This window comes from Drosophila subpulchrella, chromosome X, assembly GCF_014743375.2.
Source record: "Drosophila subpulchrella strain 33 F10 #4 breed RU33 chromosome X, RU_Dsub_v1.1 Primary Assembly, whole genome shotgun sequence".
In the NCBI taxonomy this organism is placed as follows: domain Eukaryota; kingdom Metazoa; phylum Arthropoda; class Insecta; order Diptera; family Drosophilidae; genus Drosophila; species Drosophila subpulchrella.
This window is the reverse complement of record NC_050613.1, coordinates 22,005,765-22,023,514: the sequence shown is the minus strand read 5'-3', so window position 1 is coordinate 22,023,514 and position 17,750 is coordinate 22,005,765. Positions and strand designations below refer to the sequence as shown.

General features: G+C 42.0%; 2 protein-coding genes across 3 annotated transcripts; both read right to left on the bottom strand.

Annotated features, from left to right (window-relative positions):
* Positions 1-43: 43 nt before the first annotated feature.
* LOC119557336 lies at positions 44-13,293 on the bottom strand. 2 transcript variants are annotated; one of them, XM_037870073.1, is made up of 6 exons: positions 12,990-13,293; positions 5,193-5,880; positions 2,909-3,507; positions 2,385-2,844; positions 1,921-2,320; positions 44-1,839 (listed from the first exon to the last, which is right to left on the bottom strand). In XM_037870073.1, the coding sequence occupies exons 2-6, from the start codon at positions 5,245-5,247 to the stop codon at positions 375-377; spliced, it is 2,979 nt and encodes a 992-aa protein (XP_037726001.1). In that variant the 5' UTR covers positions 5,248-5,880; positions 12,990-13,293; the 3' UTR covers positions 44-374. The 2 variants fall into 2 exon arrangements, with proteins under 2 accessions (XP_037726001.1, XP_037726000.1); XM_037870072.1 differs by having other exon boundaries at positions 13,057-13,293.
* An 868-nt stretch (positions 13,294-14,161) lies between these two features.
* LOC119557570 (vacuolar protein sorting-associated protein 4B) lies at positions 14,162-17,469 on the bottom strand. The gene is made up of 5 exons (XM_037870365.1): positions 17,312-17,469; positions 16,227-16,366; positions 15,226-16,087; positions 14,820-15,048; positions 14,162-14,751 (listed from the first exon to the last, which is right to left on the bottom strand). Exons 2-5 carry the CDS (start codon positions 16,360-16,362, stop codon positions 14,650-14,652), a joined length of 1,329 nt encoding a protein of 442 aa, XP_037726293.1. The 5' UTR covers positions 16,363-16,366; positions 17,312-17,469; the 3' UTR covers positions 14,162-14,649.
* Between the last annotated feature and the right edge of the window lie 281 nt (positions 17,470-17,750).

Genomic DNA, 17,750 nt, shown 5'->3' with positions numbered 1-17,750 from the left:
ATTGTCTATTGGATTCATCTCCCGAAAAAGTAAAAAGCAATCATTAATTTCTGGTACCATATAGCCGAGACTCTCGACGGTATGTTTTATCTTAACATCTAAATTTCTCACATTTAAAATCTTATATTCAATATCTTATTCTACGACGCAACGGCCCACGATTTGAAATTCCATTTCATTCTCTGTGCATCTTTGCTTTCTCGTTCGGATATTTACAGTGTGAGGATGAGTGTAATGTGAGTGGGGTAAATGGGATTGGAAGGGGGGAGAATTGGTTTCGGAGCTGTTCCATAGCCACGATCGATCTGGTGTGCGTATCACAAAGTGTTCATCCCCTAATGGCGGGACAGCTTAGATATTCGAATATCTAAATATCAGGGAATTAGCTTTGGGGATCTGCCACGCCTTCTTGCCCTCGAAACGGAACCGGAAATGGCAGCGGATGCTAGGGGAGTGGAGACAGCAGCCGAGGTGGAAACTGCAGATGTTTGCGGCTTGTAGGTGGGCAGATCGATGAAGACGGGTCTATATTCCGGTGTCTCGGGTCGCATGGATCGTGACTCCGACTGCAGCACATTGGTGTAATAGTTCACCTCGTTCTGCTGCTCTGGCTGTCCCTGCTGCTCCTGCACCTGCTCCCCCGAATCATTCTCTTTGTGGGTTCGCGATCGCATTAGCCTGAAGAGATTCCTTTCCTGCACTGCCGATCTTCGCGAGGCCTTCTGCGATCGCCGTCTGGCATTAGAAGTACTGGCATTCAAAAAGGCCGACTCCTCATAGCGCGGAATGTAGCGCGGCTTGCGTGATTCCCCCGGACGCACTGCGTCGCGATCGTGAGGCGTCACATTGAAGCCGAAGAAGCGCGGTGCCTGCACGGATATGAGTGGCAAAAGTGTTTCACGGGCATACCGCTCCGCCCGCTGGAGGAGTTCCCCCAACCGGAATGGCAGCAGCTGCACGGTTTGCGGCTCATCCGGATCTGGGGATCGTCCTGTGCCCACCTGCGTCATCGTTTTGGTGGGCAGGAGCGGGCGAGAGGAGCCCGCAACAGCAGAACTTATGGCGCCCAATGTTGAAACCATGCCATCGGCGGCCGAAGCCAGCTCACTTTCTGACAAATCCAGATCCTTGCCCTGCTTAACACGCGGCGTGGTGGCCTTGAGAACTGGTTCCACAATCTCCGGACTGTCGGTGGTGCCATAGTCCTGCAGATTTCGACCCCTATTCACGGCCAGCCTGCGATCCTTTAGCACGGGCTCAAAGATCTCCCCGGCCACCGAATCCGAGAGACTTCTACTCGACTCCGCCGCCTCGGCAGTCTCGTTATCCAGCGAGTTGCCCACCAAAATCGGCTGCCACGGCAGTTCGTCCCCCTGATCCAGGGGATAGGTCTGATTGCGTGCCAACTTGAAGCTGGTGCCCAAATTGAAGATGTCCTTGCGCTGTTTGGCCGTCTCCACGCCATCTACCGAAGCCGCCAGGCCCGACTCTTGGACACTGGAATCGGGCACCTCTGTGGGTGACACTGTGGGATTTCCCGGTTGGGTGGTGTACGCCCCGTAGTCCTCCTGGTTATCCAGCTCACAGTTGCCTGCCTGAAGGCGCAGGCGTACCGGACTCCCACTGCTGAGCTTCGTCGAGGGACGACACAAGGAGTGACTCCGCCCAAAACTGTCCGTCAGCACCACCTTGTCAATGTCCCAGTGGGGCAGGCCCTTGCTCAACCACCCACTGTACGACTTGTAGTGCAGGCTCAATGTGGTGGGGAATCCCAGTGCTGGATGCGGAACAATAATTTTGGACACTATGTCGCCGGCGAAGAACTCAGCATCGTCTTTCCTGCAGGAAAACAAAGTAGAGTGTTAGGCCTTGGGTAAAAAGTGGTATTTAAATGAATGAGTTTTTTAAAATAATACGCACTCGGATATCTCAAAGGTCTCATTAAGTCCACCATCTCCCTCGAGGATCGCCTCCAAACGGCCTATGGTGCGCAGAGGTAGGTCGTTGAAGGAGTTAAATATCTGCAGCTGGAACTGGTGGGCGCAGAACGGCTCCTCCTCGCGGGTAAGCAGGTACAGCTGACCCCTACCCGTGGATCGATCGGCATAATAGCCCATGTTTCCGCAACGTGGAACGCCTTCGGCCAGATCCTCATCATCTTGGGCACAGGGGAAGCATCTGCCCTTGAGGAAATCATCGTAGTTGCCGCATGGAAAGGCGGGAAACAAGCAACGTGGAGCCACCGAGTCGATGAAGAACTTGTAGGCCCGTCTATGATTGCACAACGAACGACCTTCCTCGTCCTCTGCAGCCTGGGCAGCTGTGGAAGTGAAAGTGGGACAAATAAATACATTAGGGGCCATTCAATATAATATCTAACTTACACCATATAAAATCGGTGACAGCACCAACGAAAAGATTCGAGCAGCCCGTTTGCACGCGTCCACCATTTGGATAGTAGTCCACATGGCCCATGGGTTGCCAGGAGCCGAGGCCACCCAGGATTAGATTCTCCCCATTCGAGTGGATCACGTCCACGAACTCTGCATCGCTGCTGTCCAGTCGCACCTTCGGATGCTGGGCCTCAAAGAGTGGACCAGCCGGATCCAGGCCAGTAATCCGCGATAGCCCGGGCAGCTCAGCGCCGGCAAATCCGGATACATGAGCCCCCAAACTAAATCCAATGACATGGGTGCGCATTAGATCAAGACCCTTGTGCTGCTGGAGATTCCTGAGCAACATGGCCAGCTGTTTGCCCACCAAACGCGTATTGGCCGCAGCTCTCACATAATTCGGAAAAGTGGCTCCATTCTCCCAGTCCACGCAGATCACAATGCAGTCCTCCTGAAAAGTGTTGTTTATGCAATAAAGAAGGTAGTATAACAACGCGGGTCCCAGTCCCTCTTACCACTGCCATAAGGGCCGTTTTCATCTCGTAGATCCACACATGTGGGCAGGCTGAGCCAAAGCCATGGACAATGACCCGCACGGAGAGCTCATTGAATCCCTCAAGGTCATCAATTGAGGGAGTGGCTTTCTTTTGCCCGCCACCACCAGGACGCTCAGTGCTAAAGGTGGAGTTTGGGGAGGAGTTCACGGAACTCGGAGCGGAGGAGGAGGAGGACCGGCCACTGCCCTCCGGTGAACTAGTGCTGACCTCCGTCTCCCGTTTGCCACGAAAGGCATTTGTCATGTTCAAAAAGGACAGCTCCATCAGCGGACGATCGGAACGCTGGCGTGTGGAGTAGAAGTAGAACTTGGTGTTGATCTCCTCCGGCGGGGAGGGCAGCATCTCCAGATAGGCAAACGGGCCGGAGTCCTCAAAGCAGCCCAGTTCGCCATAGCAGACCCGTTTTACAGCTCTTCGTGTGCGGTGACCCCGACGCAATCGCTCCCGCTGCCGCTCCTCGTACTCCACCAGCGAATCCTGAACCGCTTGCGATAGTTCCGCAAAATGTTCCCGCGTAGGCGCTAGGCGCACAGTTCTAGTCACTTCCTGGGCGAGGGCTATAAATGTCCAGAAATGGCAGGCAAATGTGAATCAGTCGGTTATAAAAAATCAAATACATTCCTAAAATACGGTTATGTGCATGGCAAGCACGTTCGCAGTCAGATAGATTGGATTTAATTCGATTTTGGGGTTTCCAAGTTGGCCATAGCTCCTCCCACCCATTTAAATACCAGTGAAGTAGACAAATATGCGCAAATATTTTTCGATTTTGTATACTTTATGTCGGAGCTAATTAATAAAATTAATTATTTTTAATTACTCGCTAAGTATTGTTAGAACAGACAAGATAGAAAGCTTACTTCGGAAAGCAAAAGTTTTTATGCTCTTCCCGTTGAAAGATGAGCTAACCCCGAATGGCATCATTTTGCTTGATATAACACCTGTTGCCCAATCAGATCGACAGTTATTAAGGTGGCGACAACTATTTAAAATTTCTTTCCAATGACAACGCGTGAATTATTTTAATTTTAATTTTCCGCCTTACGTTTTCCTTGTGCACTTCGGCACTCAAACGATTCGAAACGCACGCCATGCGGATGACATAACAGCGCTACTCGTGTGCGAGTTTGTATGATAAATCGCCGAAGCGTGATTGCGTTTTTAAAACACCCAATACCCTAATACCTAAAAGCCGAAACTGAAACTGAAGCCAAAACTAAAAGGCTTACTGCCAAGTCCACCAAGCCCAAAAATTGTCAGCACGCGTCGACTGCCTAACGAGCTTCTAGTTTCTAGAAAAGGAAGTGGGGAAATAGTGATAGAGCTATATAGATATAAATGCCGAAATAAATGAATAATATTTTGAGTTGTCTAAGATCAATGTACAAAACGTTTCAGGATTGCAGAAAGGTATTTTTTAAAATGTTATATTGTATTTTACTTTAATGTGGGCACATATTATAATAACTTTATTTTTTAATGATGCTTAAATCGTGTGACATAATGAGTAACAGGTTTTGAGGGAACTATCATTAAGTATGATTACACTTAGAATTTGTGCTACACTGCAAAACTCTCTGTGACCTTGATGTCCAAGGAAAATTATCCCATATAAACATAATCATAAATATGTAAAGGCAATTTGAAGATCCTCAGCTCTTCAAGCCATGGCTCAGCCCAAGGGTAAACTAATCTTGGACGCTCTTTGCTTTATTGGTTTTACCTTCACAACGCAGATAATCAGACAATTGTAAACATGCAAGGGTACACAGGAAAAATACGATGAAAGTTGGTTTAAATTTAATGATAAAAAAAGAAATATGAATATAAATCATATGTAAGTGCAAAATAAATTAGGTCGATATTGATTAAGACTTAAATCTTAAATTTTAACTAAAAGACCCAAATTGGCAAAGAAAATCCTTAAACGAATTCCAAATTTGCTAATAAGAAAATGACCCATATTGGCCATTTTTTTTCCTTGTGTAAACATATATCCCCTCTCAAAAACCTACTCTCTGGACCATTGTGCAATCATCGCAGTGAAGTGGTTCGTTGATCGTCTTCTCAATTGTCGCAATCACCGCACCACCTACACACCCCCTCACTACAACATATATTTATATAGATAGGCAGACACACTCGTTAAGAGCAAATACAAGTCGAGCACTAAGTAAATTAGTTAATGCCTCGCGTCGCCGACTGGCAATTAGTTAATGGAGTCCACAGGGCGTATACTCACCATTTCCCGTGTGGCAAATCAGCACCGCCAGAAAAATGTATCTGGCACTCAACATGCTGCTTCCGTTTGTAGTTCTTGATGCACTACTGTGATCTTCATTGATTGAAGTCCTCAATCTGATGTCTTCTGGGATCTATATTACACGCTCTCTCGGATTTTCTCACTGAATGAATTGTAGATGTTGTCTCAATGCTGTTATGCGTCTCTTTCGCTTTGGTAATAGCAAAATATACAATAAACAAATTCACTTTCACTTATTTGTGAACCTGCCGGGCGACAACAGCAAAAAAAAGCAAAGCCAATCCGAAGACGACGTGGATGTGGATGTGGATGTGAATGTGAAGTCGTGACTATAACTATGACTACAAGTTCGAGTGTCTGACTCACTGACTGACTTAGCCAAAAGGCAGACAGACACCACCGTCGACAGTGTCGCCAAATCTCGAATATCAAATACCGAGTATATCTATTGGCGTATTGGACCTGGTTGAGTCCACTGATATTGATCCAATGTCCAGGTTTCAGGTTGCGTTCGGCATCTGTAAATGTATCTGTGTCTTCGGCGGTGGAACCGTATGGCAGACGTTGGCTTTCTCCGAGAAGGGAGAGCGGCTCCGACTCCAGCTCCAATTTGCGACAAGCGGCATTGACTGATTGATGGCCTGATTGATGGCTGGCGATCAGTCGTCTGCAATCAGAAGAGTCAAACTCAAGCACGTTAAACGGTTTCGCTACACACGGGGAAAAAATGTGTATAAATAATGCCATAAAATATAATTATCTTCTTTATAGACACAAGTTTAGTAGCACTTTAAAATTTTAAACACTAATAAATGTTAATTAGTTAGACAGTACTGTACTGCAAACGCCGACCAAATGATCTGCCTAGAAAATATTCTAGAGTTAGGTGTTACATATTATGGTGTTGGCTAAACACAGAAAAGTGTTCTTTAAAACTGCACAACCATTCCTCAGAAATTCGAATTATAAATATTTAATATAATCCATATTTTTCGGCTATTAAGTGGATACGATTTTGGCTAATTGGGTAGTTTTTGTTTTATTAAAAGCTGACTATATGACTATCCTAGAAAATATTGTAACATTTCATATTATGAATCGTATTATTTTTTCAGAAATCCCATTCTAAATCCAATTCTAAAGATACTATATGTTATTCACAATTTTTGGTTGCTAGGCCATTAGGTGATTTTTTCGCTGCGTGTAGCCATTGGCCATTGTATAATAGGCCGGTTGCAGTGGCGCCCGAACAGGATGTTGCGCATGTGCGACTGCTCGATGATCTTATGTCTCACGTCGCATGTGTCTTGCATCTTGCATCTTGCGGCGATTAGTCCATTGACCTTACACTTGACTCACACTTGCCGAGCATTCTGGCCGCCAAATCCCGCCCGACCGCTTTTGGCCGCCTCACACATTTGGGTCAACAGGCACTGGCAGACAAAAGCCAATAGCCGTCGGCTTTTGTTGACTTTTGGCTAATTTGCTCGGCCTCAAATTGCAAGAGGAGTGGTGGTGTGGGGTGTGACTCAGGCGAAGAGCCAGTAGTGTGACAAACGAAAGTGAAAACCTTTGGCCATAAAAAAAGCGACAAACTGGAAACTGAATCTGTATCTGTATCTGTATCTGAAACCGAAGCCGCACTCAAACTGTTTCCCCCATCGATTAACAAATGCGGTCTTCAATCAACAACATTTCACTTTCGTTGGGCGGGCGGCGTGATCTATCAATTAGCATCCAAAGACCGGCGATTGTGCAACAGTAGTCACAAAAAGATACATTTGTCAGATACTCGGACCGCTCAATATTGACCGCCCACGAAATATTTTGTCATCGGTTCAGCGGACAACGAATGCATTTGTAACATTGCATCGCTTGACAAATTTGGTAAACTTGACAAACTGTTGGTAACCTAAATTACATGAATTGCAAATTGATAATGGAAAATCAGAATTGTAGCTTTCATACCTTATGCATTCAAATTGATGCCCTTGAAATCAACTACAATTTATTGATAAGCCACATTAAAAATCATACAATTTTAAAGCGGTAAATACTATTCCAGATCAACTAATTTAAGCTATGGTAATGTAAAACTAAATATGTTGTATAAATATGTTATTGAATGACGCATACTTATAAATACTGAAATGTTCAAGAAATTAATTTATACTATAAAGATTTAATATGGAAATGTATGTTGTTAGAACCACAAATATTTTAAGCCCGCAACTCTATTCGTCATAAATCTATAAGTCTTAAACAAAAATTTTATTTAATGAGTATATTTAAGTATACTTCTAAGAACCGAATATATTTGAATGGGAAATAAAACGCTCATAGTATTGCTAATGAATATCATATTAATGATTTTCCGTAGAAACCAATTTCGTTTTTAAAAGTGGAAACTCGCCTCAGTCAACCTTTGAATTTTAAATTATTAACATTCCCTTTAATTTTTTTAAGCATTTTTAGAAACCCGAACCCTAAGATAAAGCACTTTACTTTCATGAACCATTTACCAAAACTGTACAAATAATTTAAATAAATGACCATAATTTGTCAAATAAAGAGGCATTAAACGACAGTTTTTCCCCGAGTTGGCTGCATCCTGCTGATAATGATTTCCTCAACTTGCCGTGACTGAACTGATCGCCCCTTCATTAGCTATACCCAACCGATCCGAACGGATGTCAGCACATAATTATCATCGCGTGGGGGGAGACGGGGGCTGTGGGCCCTTTGTTCGCCTAGCATCGTGTGAACATCCAAAGTTGATGGGTCTGACGAAAAGCGAAATTAAAAGACGAGTACCGTTAAAGAATGAAGACAGTCGACAGGTGAAGTTTCTGAGAAAGCGGAGACAAGCGTCAGCATCACCTCATCACCTCATCAAGTCCAACTCGAATATCGCCATCAAAATGGAAAGTAACGCGTAAAATAATACTTCTAAGGTGACTTTCGCATGGGCTCCATAAGAAGTTGATTTTTATGTGTATATATATAGTCAACTTGCTGGTGGTGCCGCGGCCAACGCTTCCACTTTCAAATAGATTAACCCAATTTGGCGTCTCCGACGCTTGCCGTTGCTCATTTTCGCGTTTGGCGGCTAATTCAGCTCATTACAAAGAATTAGTGCCTGTGATCTCTGCAAAAGGAAAAAGCACATGCAAGTACTTCGAAATAGAAACTCAGAATGCACAGAGAAAAATAAGATCAAGGAGGTTTCTTTGGGATTTTTTTTTAGCCACTTATAAAGTGCTAATGCTCATTTTGAAAGCTCAGATTGAAGTCCTATATATAGTGTTTTTTATTAAAACACTATATATTTTAGAAACAAATGTTTTGTCATTTTCTTAATTTTCTATACAATATAATGTAATATATTCCAAATACGTATATTTCGGACTCTTTTTTGCAGCATAGCATTCACAATACCTTGAAAATGTCTGGATTTTTCTGAGTGTACTAGCTATTTAAATGGGAAAAAGTGAGACGAACTGAGAACTGGCTGGGAAAGTCTGCAAATCGATTGAGAAAACCGAACCGTGCCAAAGAAAAGTGCAGTCCGTAGCCTGGTAGCTCGTGGAGTACATTTTTTTCTGTTTTTCTACCTTCTGTCCGTCGGCTGTCCGGCGGAATGTCTCATTAAACTCTGGACGTGAGCCAAACGAATGGCGGACAATGGAAATGGCCACTCGGCATTGCCAAACGCCAGACAAAACACAAAAACTAAAATAAAAAACAAAAAACAATACCAATGCATTGTCTTCGCATTGTGTCTTTGTGCAATCGAAATTCGCATGAAGCGATTTGATTGATTTGTCAAGCCAAAAACATACAGACAGACGGTACGAGTATGTGCCCATGTCAAAAAAACAGAAAGACCTCGATGCAATAGTAAAATCTTTTATTATTAGTACTATCTTAAACCCAAACGAGAAAATTCCACTAAGAAATCGGACAAAAAATTGGGAAATCTTATATGATTTATAGGTTTCCAGTTATATGTAGTCATAAAAAACTTTAAAGCAACGGATATTTGTGTGCATTTTTTGTTTCCACATTCTTTTGAAATATTCTTCTTTTGATAATATTTATTAAAAAGTATCTTATGATGTTACTCAAAATAATTTCTTCATCCCATTCTTTGTAATTAAAACTTTAACCTTTCAAACTCACTAACAGTTAAGGGGTATTCCCCTGTCGTCGCATTTTCTTTCTAGTTTTTTGGGCAAAATGCCACTTGCCAAACGAAAGACTTAGGCAACGAACGTGCCACCGCCGGCTGATGTCCGATTGTAAGCTCAAGAAACAAAAACGCTAGTTGCATTAAAAAGAAGCACGGAAAACCCCTAAAACCGAAAATGCATACATATATAAATTTCCTTAGCCAATTTTCGCATAGCGGCATAAAATAGTTTCCTGTTTGTTACGACGGACCCAGCAACTAAAAAAAAAAGGGAGGAAGCCGATCCGATTCAAGCCGAAAGCCAAAGTTGGGGCAAGAAAATATAACGAAAACCAGCAAAGCATAAAATTTCCGCTCGCGTCTTTGGGCTTTTTCAAACGAATGTTAATCGTTACACAGAAAACAAATTAGCGCAACGAAAATTATGAAAAACAAATCCGAAAATAAAGTCAATTATGAAATCTCTTTCTAAAACCGTATCACAGTACAAAAAGATGACATAATCCTATGGTTGGTTCTCTAGTGTTTAACAAAAATGAAATTGTAAGCTTATATTATTTCGTTCGGTGTATTTCTTACAGCTACTGCCTGCAATTAGTGGTTGCTATTTATGGTCGTTTACGAGCTGCTTTTTATGCCTCCCGAAACACAGAACTTTTCGTGGGGCCACGCCATCCTCATTGGCGATGCAGAGCAGCAGCTACAGGTAAAAAATTAAACAATATTCCATAAATCAACTGGATGCAACGGTTAAGTTCCACAATAGCGAATATAAAACCAGCACAATTACACGCATGCAATGCTCTACAAGGTGGATATGTTTGTACATATATGTGACACAGTTTTCAGGAACACCACACTCCAAATCCAAGTGCCAGCACTCTTTAGTCATTTCCCGGCGACAGCATCAAGTTGCCAGTTATGGTTCATGGAGTTGACCTAATCAGGCACTGCTATATCATTTCTTGTCTTATGAAACCTTCTGGCCCAGTTACTCAACGACAATGAGATGATTAAATAAAGAAGACAGGGGGAACCACAAGAATATTATTACCGCAGAAGAACTACACAAAGAAAAATGTATATTAAAATGCTTACCATAGAAATAAAAGTATAATCTATATATCTAAAGCATTTGACTATATCTAAAATTATAGTGTATCGTAAGCATTGAAATATTAAGTAAAGGTAAGCTGGTACTTTTGTGCGTTTAAAGCGACGATAAATGCCAAAGAGAGTTTTCCCAGAATCTTAGCCAGAAAATCTAGAACTCCTATTTATCTTCGGCTTTCCACTCTCTTGGCCAGCGTAATGACAGCCACAATTAACACACCAGATTAAAAATAATTATTCTTTTTAATTACATGCCTTGCCTGGCTTTGTCAAGAACAAAAGAAATTTAATTTACTTGCGCTGGTTTTTATGGTCCCCTTTCCAAGCAATTATATTTTCTTTACTGGGAATTTAAAGTAATAGACAAATAAAATATATATGAAGTGAAATAACGAGCGTATCGAAAGAAACGGCCTAAATGGAGACAAGGGTAAACACTTTGAATGCAGCCATTATCCAACAAATTACACTTAAATAATTTGACGAAATTTTCCAGCATTTAGCAGACATAATGCCCATTTGCATTTGATAATATGAGTGGTAAACGACCTTGTTCCTCGGTCAATTCGACCCAGGCAGGTGGTAACCAATCAACAGCCAACAGTCATCAGAGTTGATTGTTCGCTGGGGCTTCGATCGGTGTGTTTGACTCCAAATGCAATTCCAAGTAGACACACCGAAAGAAACAAGACCCATATGATACACTTGATATATGATATACTCACATTTTATCAAATGATATACTTCTTACTCTTCCTTTTGAACTAAAGATTTCCCCAAAATAGGGTTTAAATAATGGTTCTTATAATCTTTATCAAAAAATTAATGATACAAAAAAAAATATATATATATATATATTGGAAAAAACCCTTTTTATACTTTTTTTTCTGTGCAACGTGCCACTGAATTAACCAAAAACAAATTTGTAAGCCAAATTAATATATTTCGTTGTTGTTGGCGCCTGGCATTGGTGGAATTTTATGCACTTTAATTGTGGGGCGCACACAACAAATCTTAGTCATAAATTTGAAGTTGGCAGTTTTGTTTGGATCTCAACTTTAAACTGTATGATTTGACTTTTGTTTGTGGTGTCTTGTTTGTTTGTTTTTTTTTTATAGTTGTTGCTGCCGTCGACAATTCGTGTCAATGTCAGCATGATTTTTAGTTTTTCTGATCTGCAGGGGGAGGGGGGCGTCGTTGGGGTGCTGATGTTAATGCCTCTGCAAACAAGTTTAATCGAAACATGCATAATATATACCTGGTACCAAGAAGAAAAACCAAGCAAACTGGATGCAAGCAGTGCGGCAAGAAGTGCAAGCAGCTCCACACTGCAAAAAAAAAACGAGTGATGACGAAAAGCCCCGCTCCTGTGCTCTTAATTTTATGCACATAACTCAGTCAGTCGGACACATTTGAGCCGCAAGAAAAAAATATGCATTTCAGAAATAGTTTCGCAAAACTGCGACTGACACAGAAAAACAGTAGCCAAAAACACAAAGTAAAGCACGTAAAAAAATAAGTAAAACAATGCGAATGTTTGGGGGGGGGAAAAAACAGAGTCGCCAGCAACAACGATAACAAAAATAATAATAATAACAACACAACAGCAAAAAAAATAACAACAAATTATGTGAGTTCGGCTGCTGTGCGGCTTCAACCTCAACTTCTTCTTCATTTCGCTTATTTCGGACCCGGCTCACGGTTTTCACCTGAAGCGCGTGAAAGTTGCGCTTCACCACGGCAGCAGCACACTGCAAGAAATTACCATTTACTTTACTTGCCCTCTTCGAATAATCTCATTCAAGACCGGCATATAGTAATAAAGGATCTACGACACACCAAAACATCAGGAGCTATATAAATCTTATATCGTTCATTTTCTAAATAGTCAATTTTGCATTTTTAATCTGTAGTTCCAGCGGTAAAATAAATAATATATATGTAAATATATCATCGATGAAATAGCACTGAAAATATATTAATATTTTGTTAAGTCGATTTAATCCAACTCATAAAATGTACTTATTCTGATCAAAACAAATCTACTATATAGGATGTTGGATTTCATTCGTAGTATTTTAAAAAAAATCCAGAAGTATACTTAGATATAAAGTATCATCAAATAAATAATCTATAATTTAATTTATAAATGCAAGTCCATAGCTAAATTCCAAATTTATTTTATTAATTTTAAAAACCAAAATGAACACATGAAATAAGTTTCAAATATTTTTTCAACCAGTAAACTTTCGAAAGAGAGACAATATAACAAAGCCTGTGCATATTTTTTAAATATTTACGTGAACACAATATGAAAGCTGACATATTTATTTATTTTCACTGCTATATCTGTGAGTTTGGGTAAATAGTAAATATTTTTTCTGCGTGCACCATTGACCGCACTCAAAAAAAGAGATCAAATAATATGTGTAAAGTAAGGGCCTAGCCCATAAGCCAGGTAGTTAATGCACCTTTGAAAAACATCAAAACATCAGTCACTTGCACACCAAACAAAAACAAATCACAACAAATACGCACTTTTTCGGATCTTGTATCGGGCTTTTCACGCTGGTCACCAAAAAACAAAGTTGCGCAAAACAAACCGAGAAATGTTGTTGCCGTGTATCTGTATCTTTCGGCTCTGTATCTTTGTATCTTTAGCTTTGTGCAATGCAGACGACGGGGCTGCACTCACGTAACGGAACTGCCAGTGTGCGGGCGAAAAGTAGCCAAAAATGAACGCGGACCGATCTTCGCAAATTCGAACCTCTAGCCTTTGCGGCTGAAGATCAACTGAAAACTCTAGCTCAAAGCCCGGCCCAAACCAAGCTCACGATCCGAAGTCGAGCCCGAAAACCCGAACCCACTAAACCCGAGCACAAGCCCCCACAATCACTGCTCGAGAGCCCCAAGCTTCGCACTGTGGAACCGAATTTCCATTATAATACGGCAAATTTAATAATAAAATTGTAATATCTTCAAAAAATTTAAAATAAAATAAATTTCTTGTCAGAAAATAGAACCGTTCTTTCATTATAACACACTAAATTTAATATTCCAATTAATTAATTAAAATAAAATACATTTCTTATTAAGAAATGGAACCAACTCTTAAGAAAAAGTATACCATTCCATGATGGATATTTTACATCATTTATTTTATTGACTTAAATGGAGCCAAAAGAGTTAAAGCTATTTTAACCTAAAATAAAAATGGATCTTTACAATACATAATATATTATTTTAAGAAAAATACAGATACGATGAAAAATACAATTTTCATAAAATAAAAGATGAGTTTGCATTTAAGAAAAAATATTAATGGTAAGAACTCCTGGCAATTCCACGGTGCACAGACGGCGATCACAACACGATATCTGGCCGATCGGCCAGAAACGAACTTATGCTGGTGGGCCGTTCGCAGCGCAGAAAGATCTTATCGCCCAGCATGTAGGGCAGGCGGCAAATGTCGCGCATTCTTTTGCGCCAGTTTAGGCCAAAAATGCTCCTACTCTTTCGGTTTCACCACAGAGCCGATTGTCCGCTTCCCACCACCCACCTGGTGGCTTACATTCAAATGGGGTCACTTGCGGCGGTGGGGATTCCCCGCATCGCCTCACTGGCAATTGGCATTCTCGGGATGTCTGTTAGGTAGGTATACAATTTTCGTGTTTATTTCTGGTACGTTACATTTTAAATAGGTTTGCTCGGCTGCGCTTAAACTTCTCCTGCTCCTCCAACTTGCTCCTTCCTCTCCTCCTCATCCTGATGCGATCTGGTCAGGTGGCAAAATATTGCGCAAGCGCGGCATTCGGTTTTGTTTTCGGATTGGATTTTTGGGTTTCTTCTATCGCTTAACATTAAGAGTACAAAAATACATTGACTTTGTGATTACAACAATCCCACCCTCTTCTCTCTCTCCTCGCTCACTGCATCTCCCTTGTCTCTGTAGCAATCGCACGACGAATTTGAATTACAATTTAACCATATTTCGTATGAATACACATTATTATATATATAAAATAAAAAAAAGGTTTAAGGAGAGCCAGAAGTAAAACGTGTTTGAATTTATGCAATAGGCAACAATTAGAATTAGCTGGTGATGCTGACGGTGTCTGGCGGGGATCGTGTCTAGCCCTCCTGGCCAAAGTCCTCTGTGAATTTGCGCAGCTTCGTCAGATCGTCTTCGTTGACAGTGGGTTTCGTGCGTGACAAGGACTTAAGCATGTCGCGCTGGTTAACAAAAATAAAGAAATATCATCAGTACGGGGTTAAAAGGTTGGTAAACTTAGAATCCGTACCATGGTAACGGGCGGTTCGAAGAGCTTGTCGCTGGGCACATCCATCCAGTTCATCTCGACGGCGCCCTGGTCGCCCGGCGAGCACGGTACCAGCAAATCGTTGACAATCTCTTCGGGGTTGTTGGGACTTGGGCCGGACACACGCTTGAAATGCGTGGCAGTCTGCACCTTGCGCACAGGTTCCATCAGGGCATCGCGCACCACGATCGATATATCCGCGCCAGAGTAGCTGCAAAAGGGAAAATCAATCAATTAGTTTACAATTCTAATTATGAACTGTATACAAAGGGGGTTGATTTGTGTGGCCACAATGGATAGCAACAGATGGATAGTTAAACCAAAATCTTATAGAGTATTTCGTATGTTTGCCACACAGATCAACCAATGATTTTGGCATGTTATGTACCCCTCGGTTTTGCCGGCCAACTCCTTGAGATCCTGCTCCGTGAGCACGTGCGTGGTGTTGCCCAAATGGATCTTAAACATAACGAGGCGAGCGTGCGCCTCCGGCAGCGGAATGTAGATGCGCTTCTCGAATCGTCGCCGGATGGCCGAGTCGAGGACCCAGGGTATGTTGGTGGCCCCAAGAACGAGGATGCCATCGGTGTCATTGCCCACGCCCTGCATCTGCACCAGGAACTCGGTCTTGATGCGCCGTACGCTGTCGTTCTCGTTGTCCGATCTCGCCGAGCACATCGAATCGATCTCGTCGATGAAGATGATCGAAGGTTTGTGCTGGCGGGCCAGCTCAAAGAGATTCTTGACCAGCTTCTCGGACTCGCCCAGCCATTTGGACATCAGATCGGAACTGGATACCGAGAAGAATGTGGACCGATTGGCTTCCGTGGCGACGGCCTTGGCCAGATAGGATTTACCGGTACCGGGCGGTCCGAAGAGGAGGATGCCCTTCCACGGAATACGCTTGCCGGTGAACAGCTGCGGGAATTTAATCGGCAGGATAACGGCTTCCTTTAGTGCCTCCTTGGCGGCATCTAGGCCGGCGACATCGGACCACTGAACCTGTGGCTTCTCTATGACGATGGCGTCCTCCAGCTTGCTCTGCAGCTTCTTCTTCTCGGGATCGTCGCCGTCCTCATCGTCGCTGTCGCTCTTCTTGTCCTTGTCGTCCTTGGCGCTGGACTCGCCGCCCTCCTTGATCGGTTTCTTCTTGCCCTTCTTCAGGTACTCCTTCAGCTTCTCGGCCCGGTCCAAATACTGCAAGCACTTGGCCCGTATCGAGTCCTTGGCCTTCTCGCCCTGCGCCTCATCTGTTTGGGAAGAAAATAGATATTATATAGATTTCTTGAAGGAACAATTTAGTTGGATGTTGTTGATAACAAAATAAGATGGAAGATGTCTTAGTAGCTCTATTAGTTATTTCATGCAGTGCATTAAAGGTCCTCTTACATTTGATGGTGTGCAGGAAGTACTCCACTCCGTGTTCATAGAGACGCAATGCCTCCGCGTAGTTCTTGTTTCGATCCTCCTCGGTGGCCTTGGTCACCAGATCGATGGCCTTCTGTAGTGTGGTTCCGGCTGCCATAGTACTGCAAAATGAATGAGGTACCAAATTAATTTCATGGTCACCGATGATATCACTATTAACTGCCTAAAAACAGGGTTGGCAAACGGAGTATTTTAAAGAAGTTTCTTTCTGGTTACATTTTTTAATTGTTTTACTGGTTTTGGGATGCATAATAAAAATAGATTGTGGTTATCTATAAGTTATTTAATTTTTTTAACATCATAATACTTATTTTGTAAGGCCTAATGTTTAAAATACATCAACATCCTATCTATTATAATTTAAGATGTTATTTCTCACTGCAAGCAATATCTAGTCTAACTAGAACTGGATTACAATATAATCATTCATATGAAGGAATACTGTTTACATCAAGTTATAAAAACTGCTCTGAATTAAGGATTAAAGATAGGAAACCTATTATGCAGAGCTAATACAATCTAGCCGCTTATATTCATAGTACAGTTGTATTATATCTGTTCCTAAAATAAGTGACCATGATAAAATGGGTTCTATAAGTTATAGTACCCCTATTGATTTGTGCACAACATTACTGGATGGGATCCTAACTATGTCTATGTATGTACATCATAGGTAAATAAACGATGTATCAGATTTTACAGCTTAGATGGGAACCCAACTTCCCAGACTTTGTAGATATGGATCACATTGGTTATCGGCTATGTTTCGGGCTAAATTGGCCCCTCCCCATGGGGATTTCGGGTGTCCGAAAGCCTGGCTTCTGTTTCCTCTACCCACCGGCTCTTGTGGAAAATCGAAGAGCAGGGTTACTCAATCCCAATCCCAGGGGCGGTGGTAACTCCGATTCCGGTTTCAGGGTCCTTCGGTGACGCAGTTCGCGAGCAAAATCGAATTTGTGGGCATGACTAATGCTCCACACACAGCGGCATTGACAAAAACACCAGTCGCGAATTTTGGGGGGGGGGGGACAGCGGGTATTACTCACGTTTATGCTGGCTGACTCGCTCCGAAATCCAGGCAATCCTCACTGGCTAACTCGTTGGCTGTTCTAGAGGTGTTAAACAAAAGGAAACTTAACTATTTTGTTGGAATTCCAACGCAAATGACGACGTCTTGTTTTTTTTTATTTGCCAGAGTGACCGGTTCGGTCGAAATGCAGCGCAACGGAAGCGCCACTGGTCGCACTAAAAATCATTTTACGCGCGCTTTTTGAAATCTGAAAAAGTTGTGTTTTATTAAATTTATTATATTAGTCTTACTAAGTACTAGAAATATATAACTATTTATATAAGCATAGTTTTACATATAGATTGCAACCTTTAAGTTGTCTTGTTTTATAACGTATTATATAGGCATTTAAAGTTAAAGTTATTTAGTTTAACAATTAAGCTGTATTTAGACTTTTGAAGTAAAAATAGGTATAT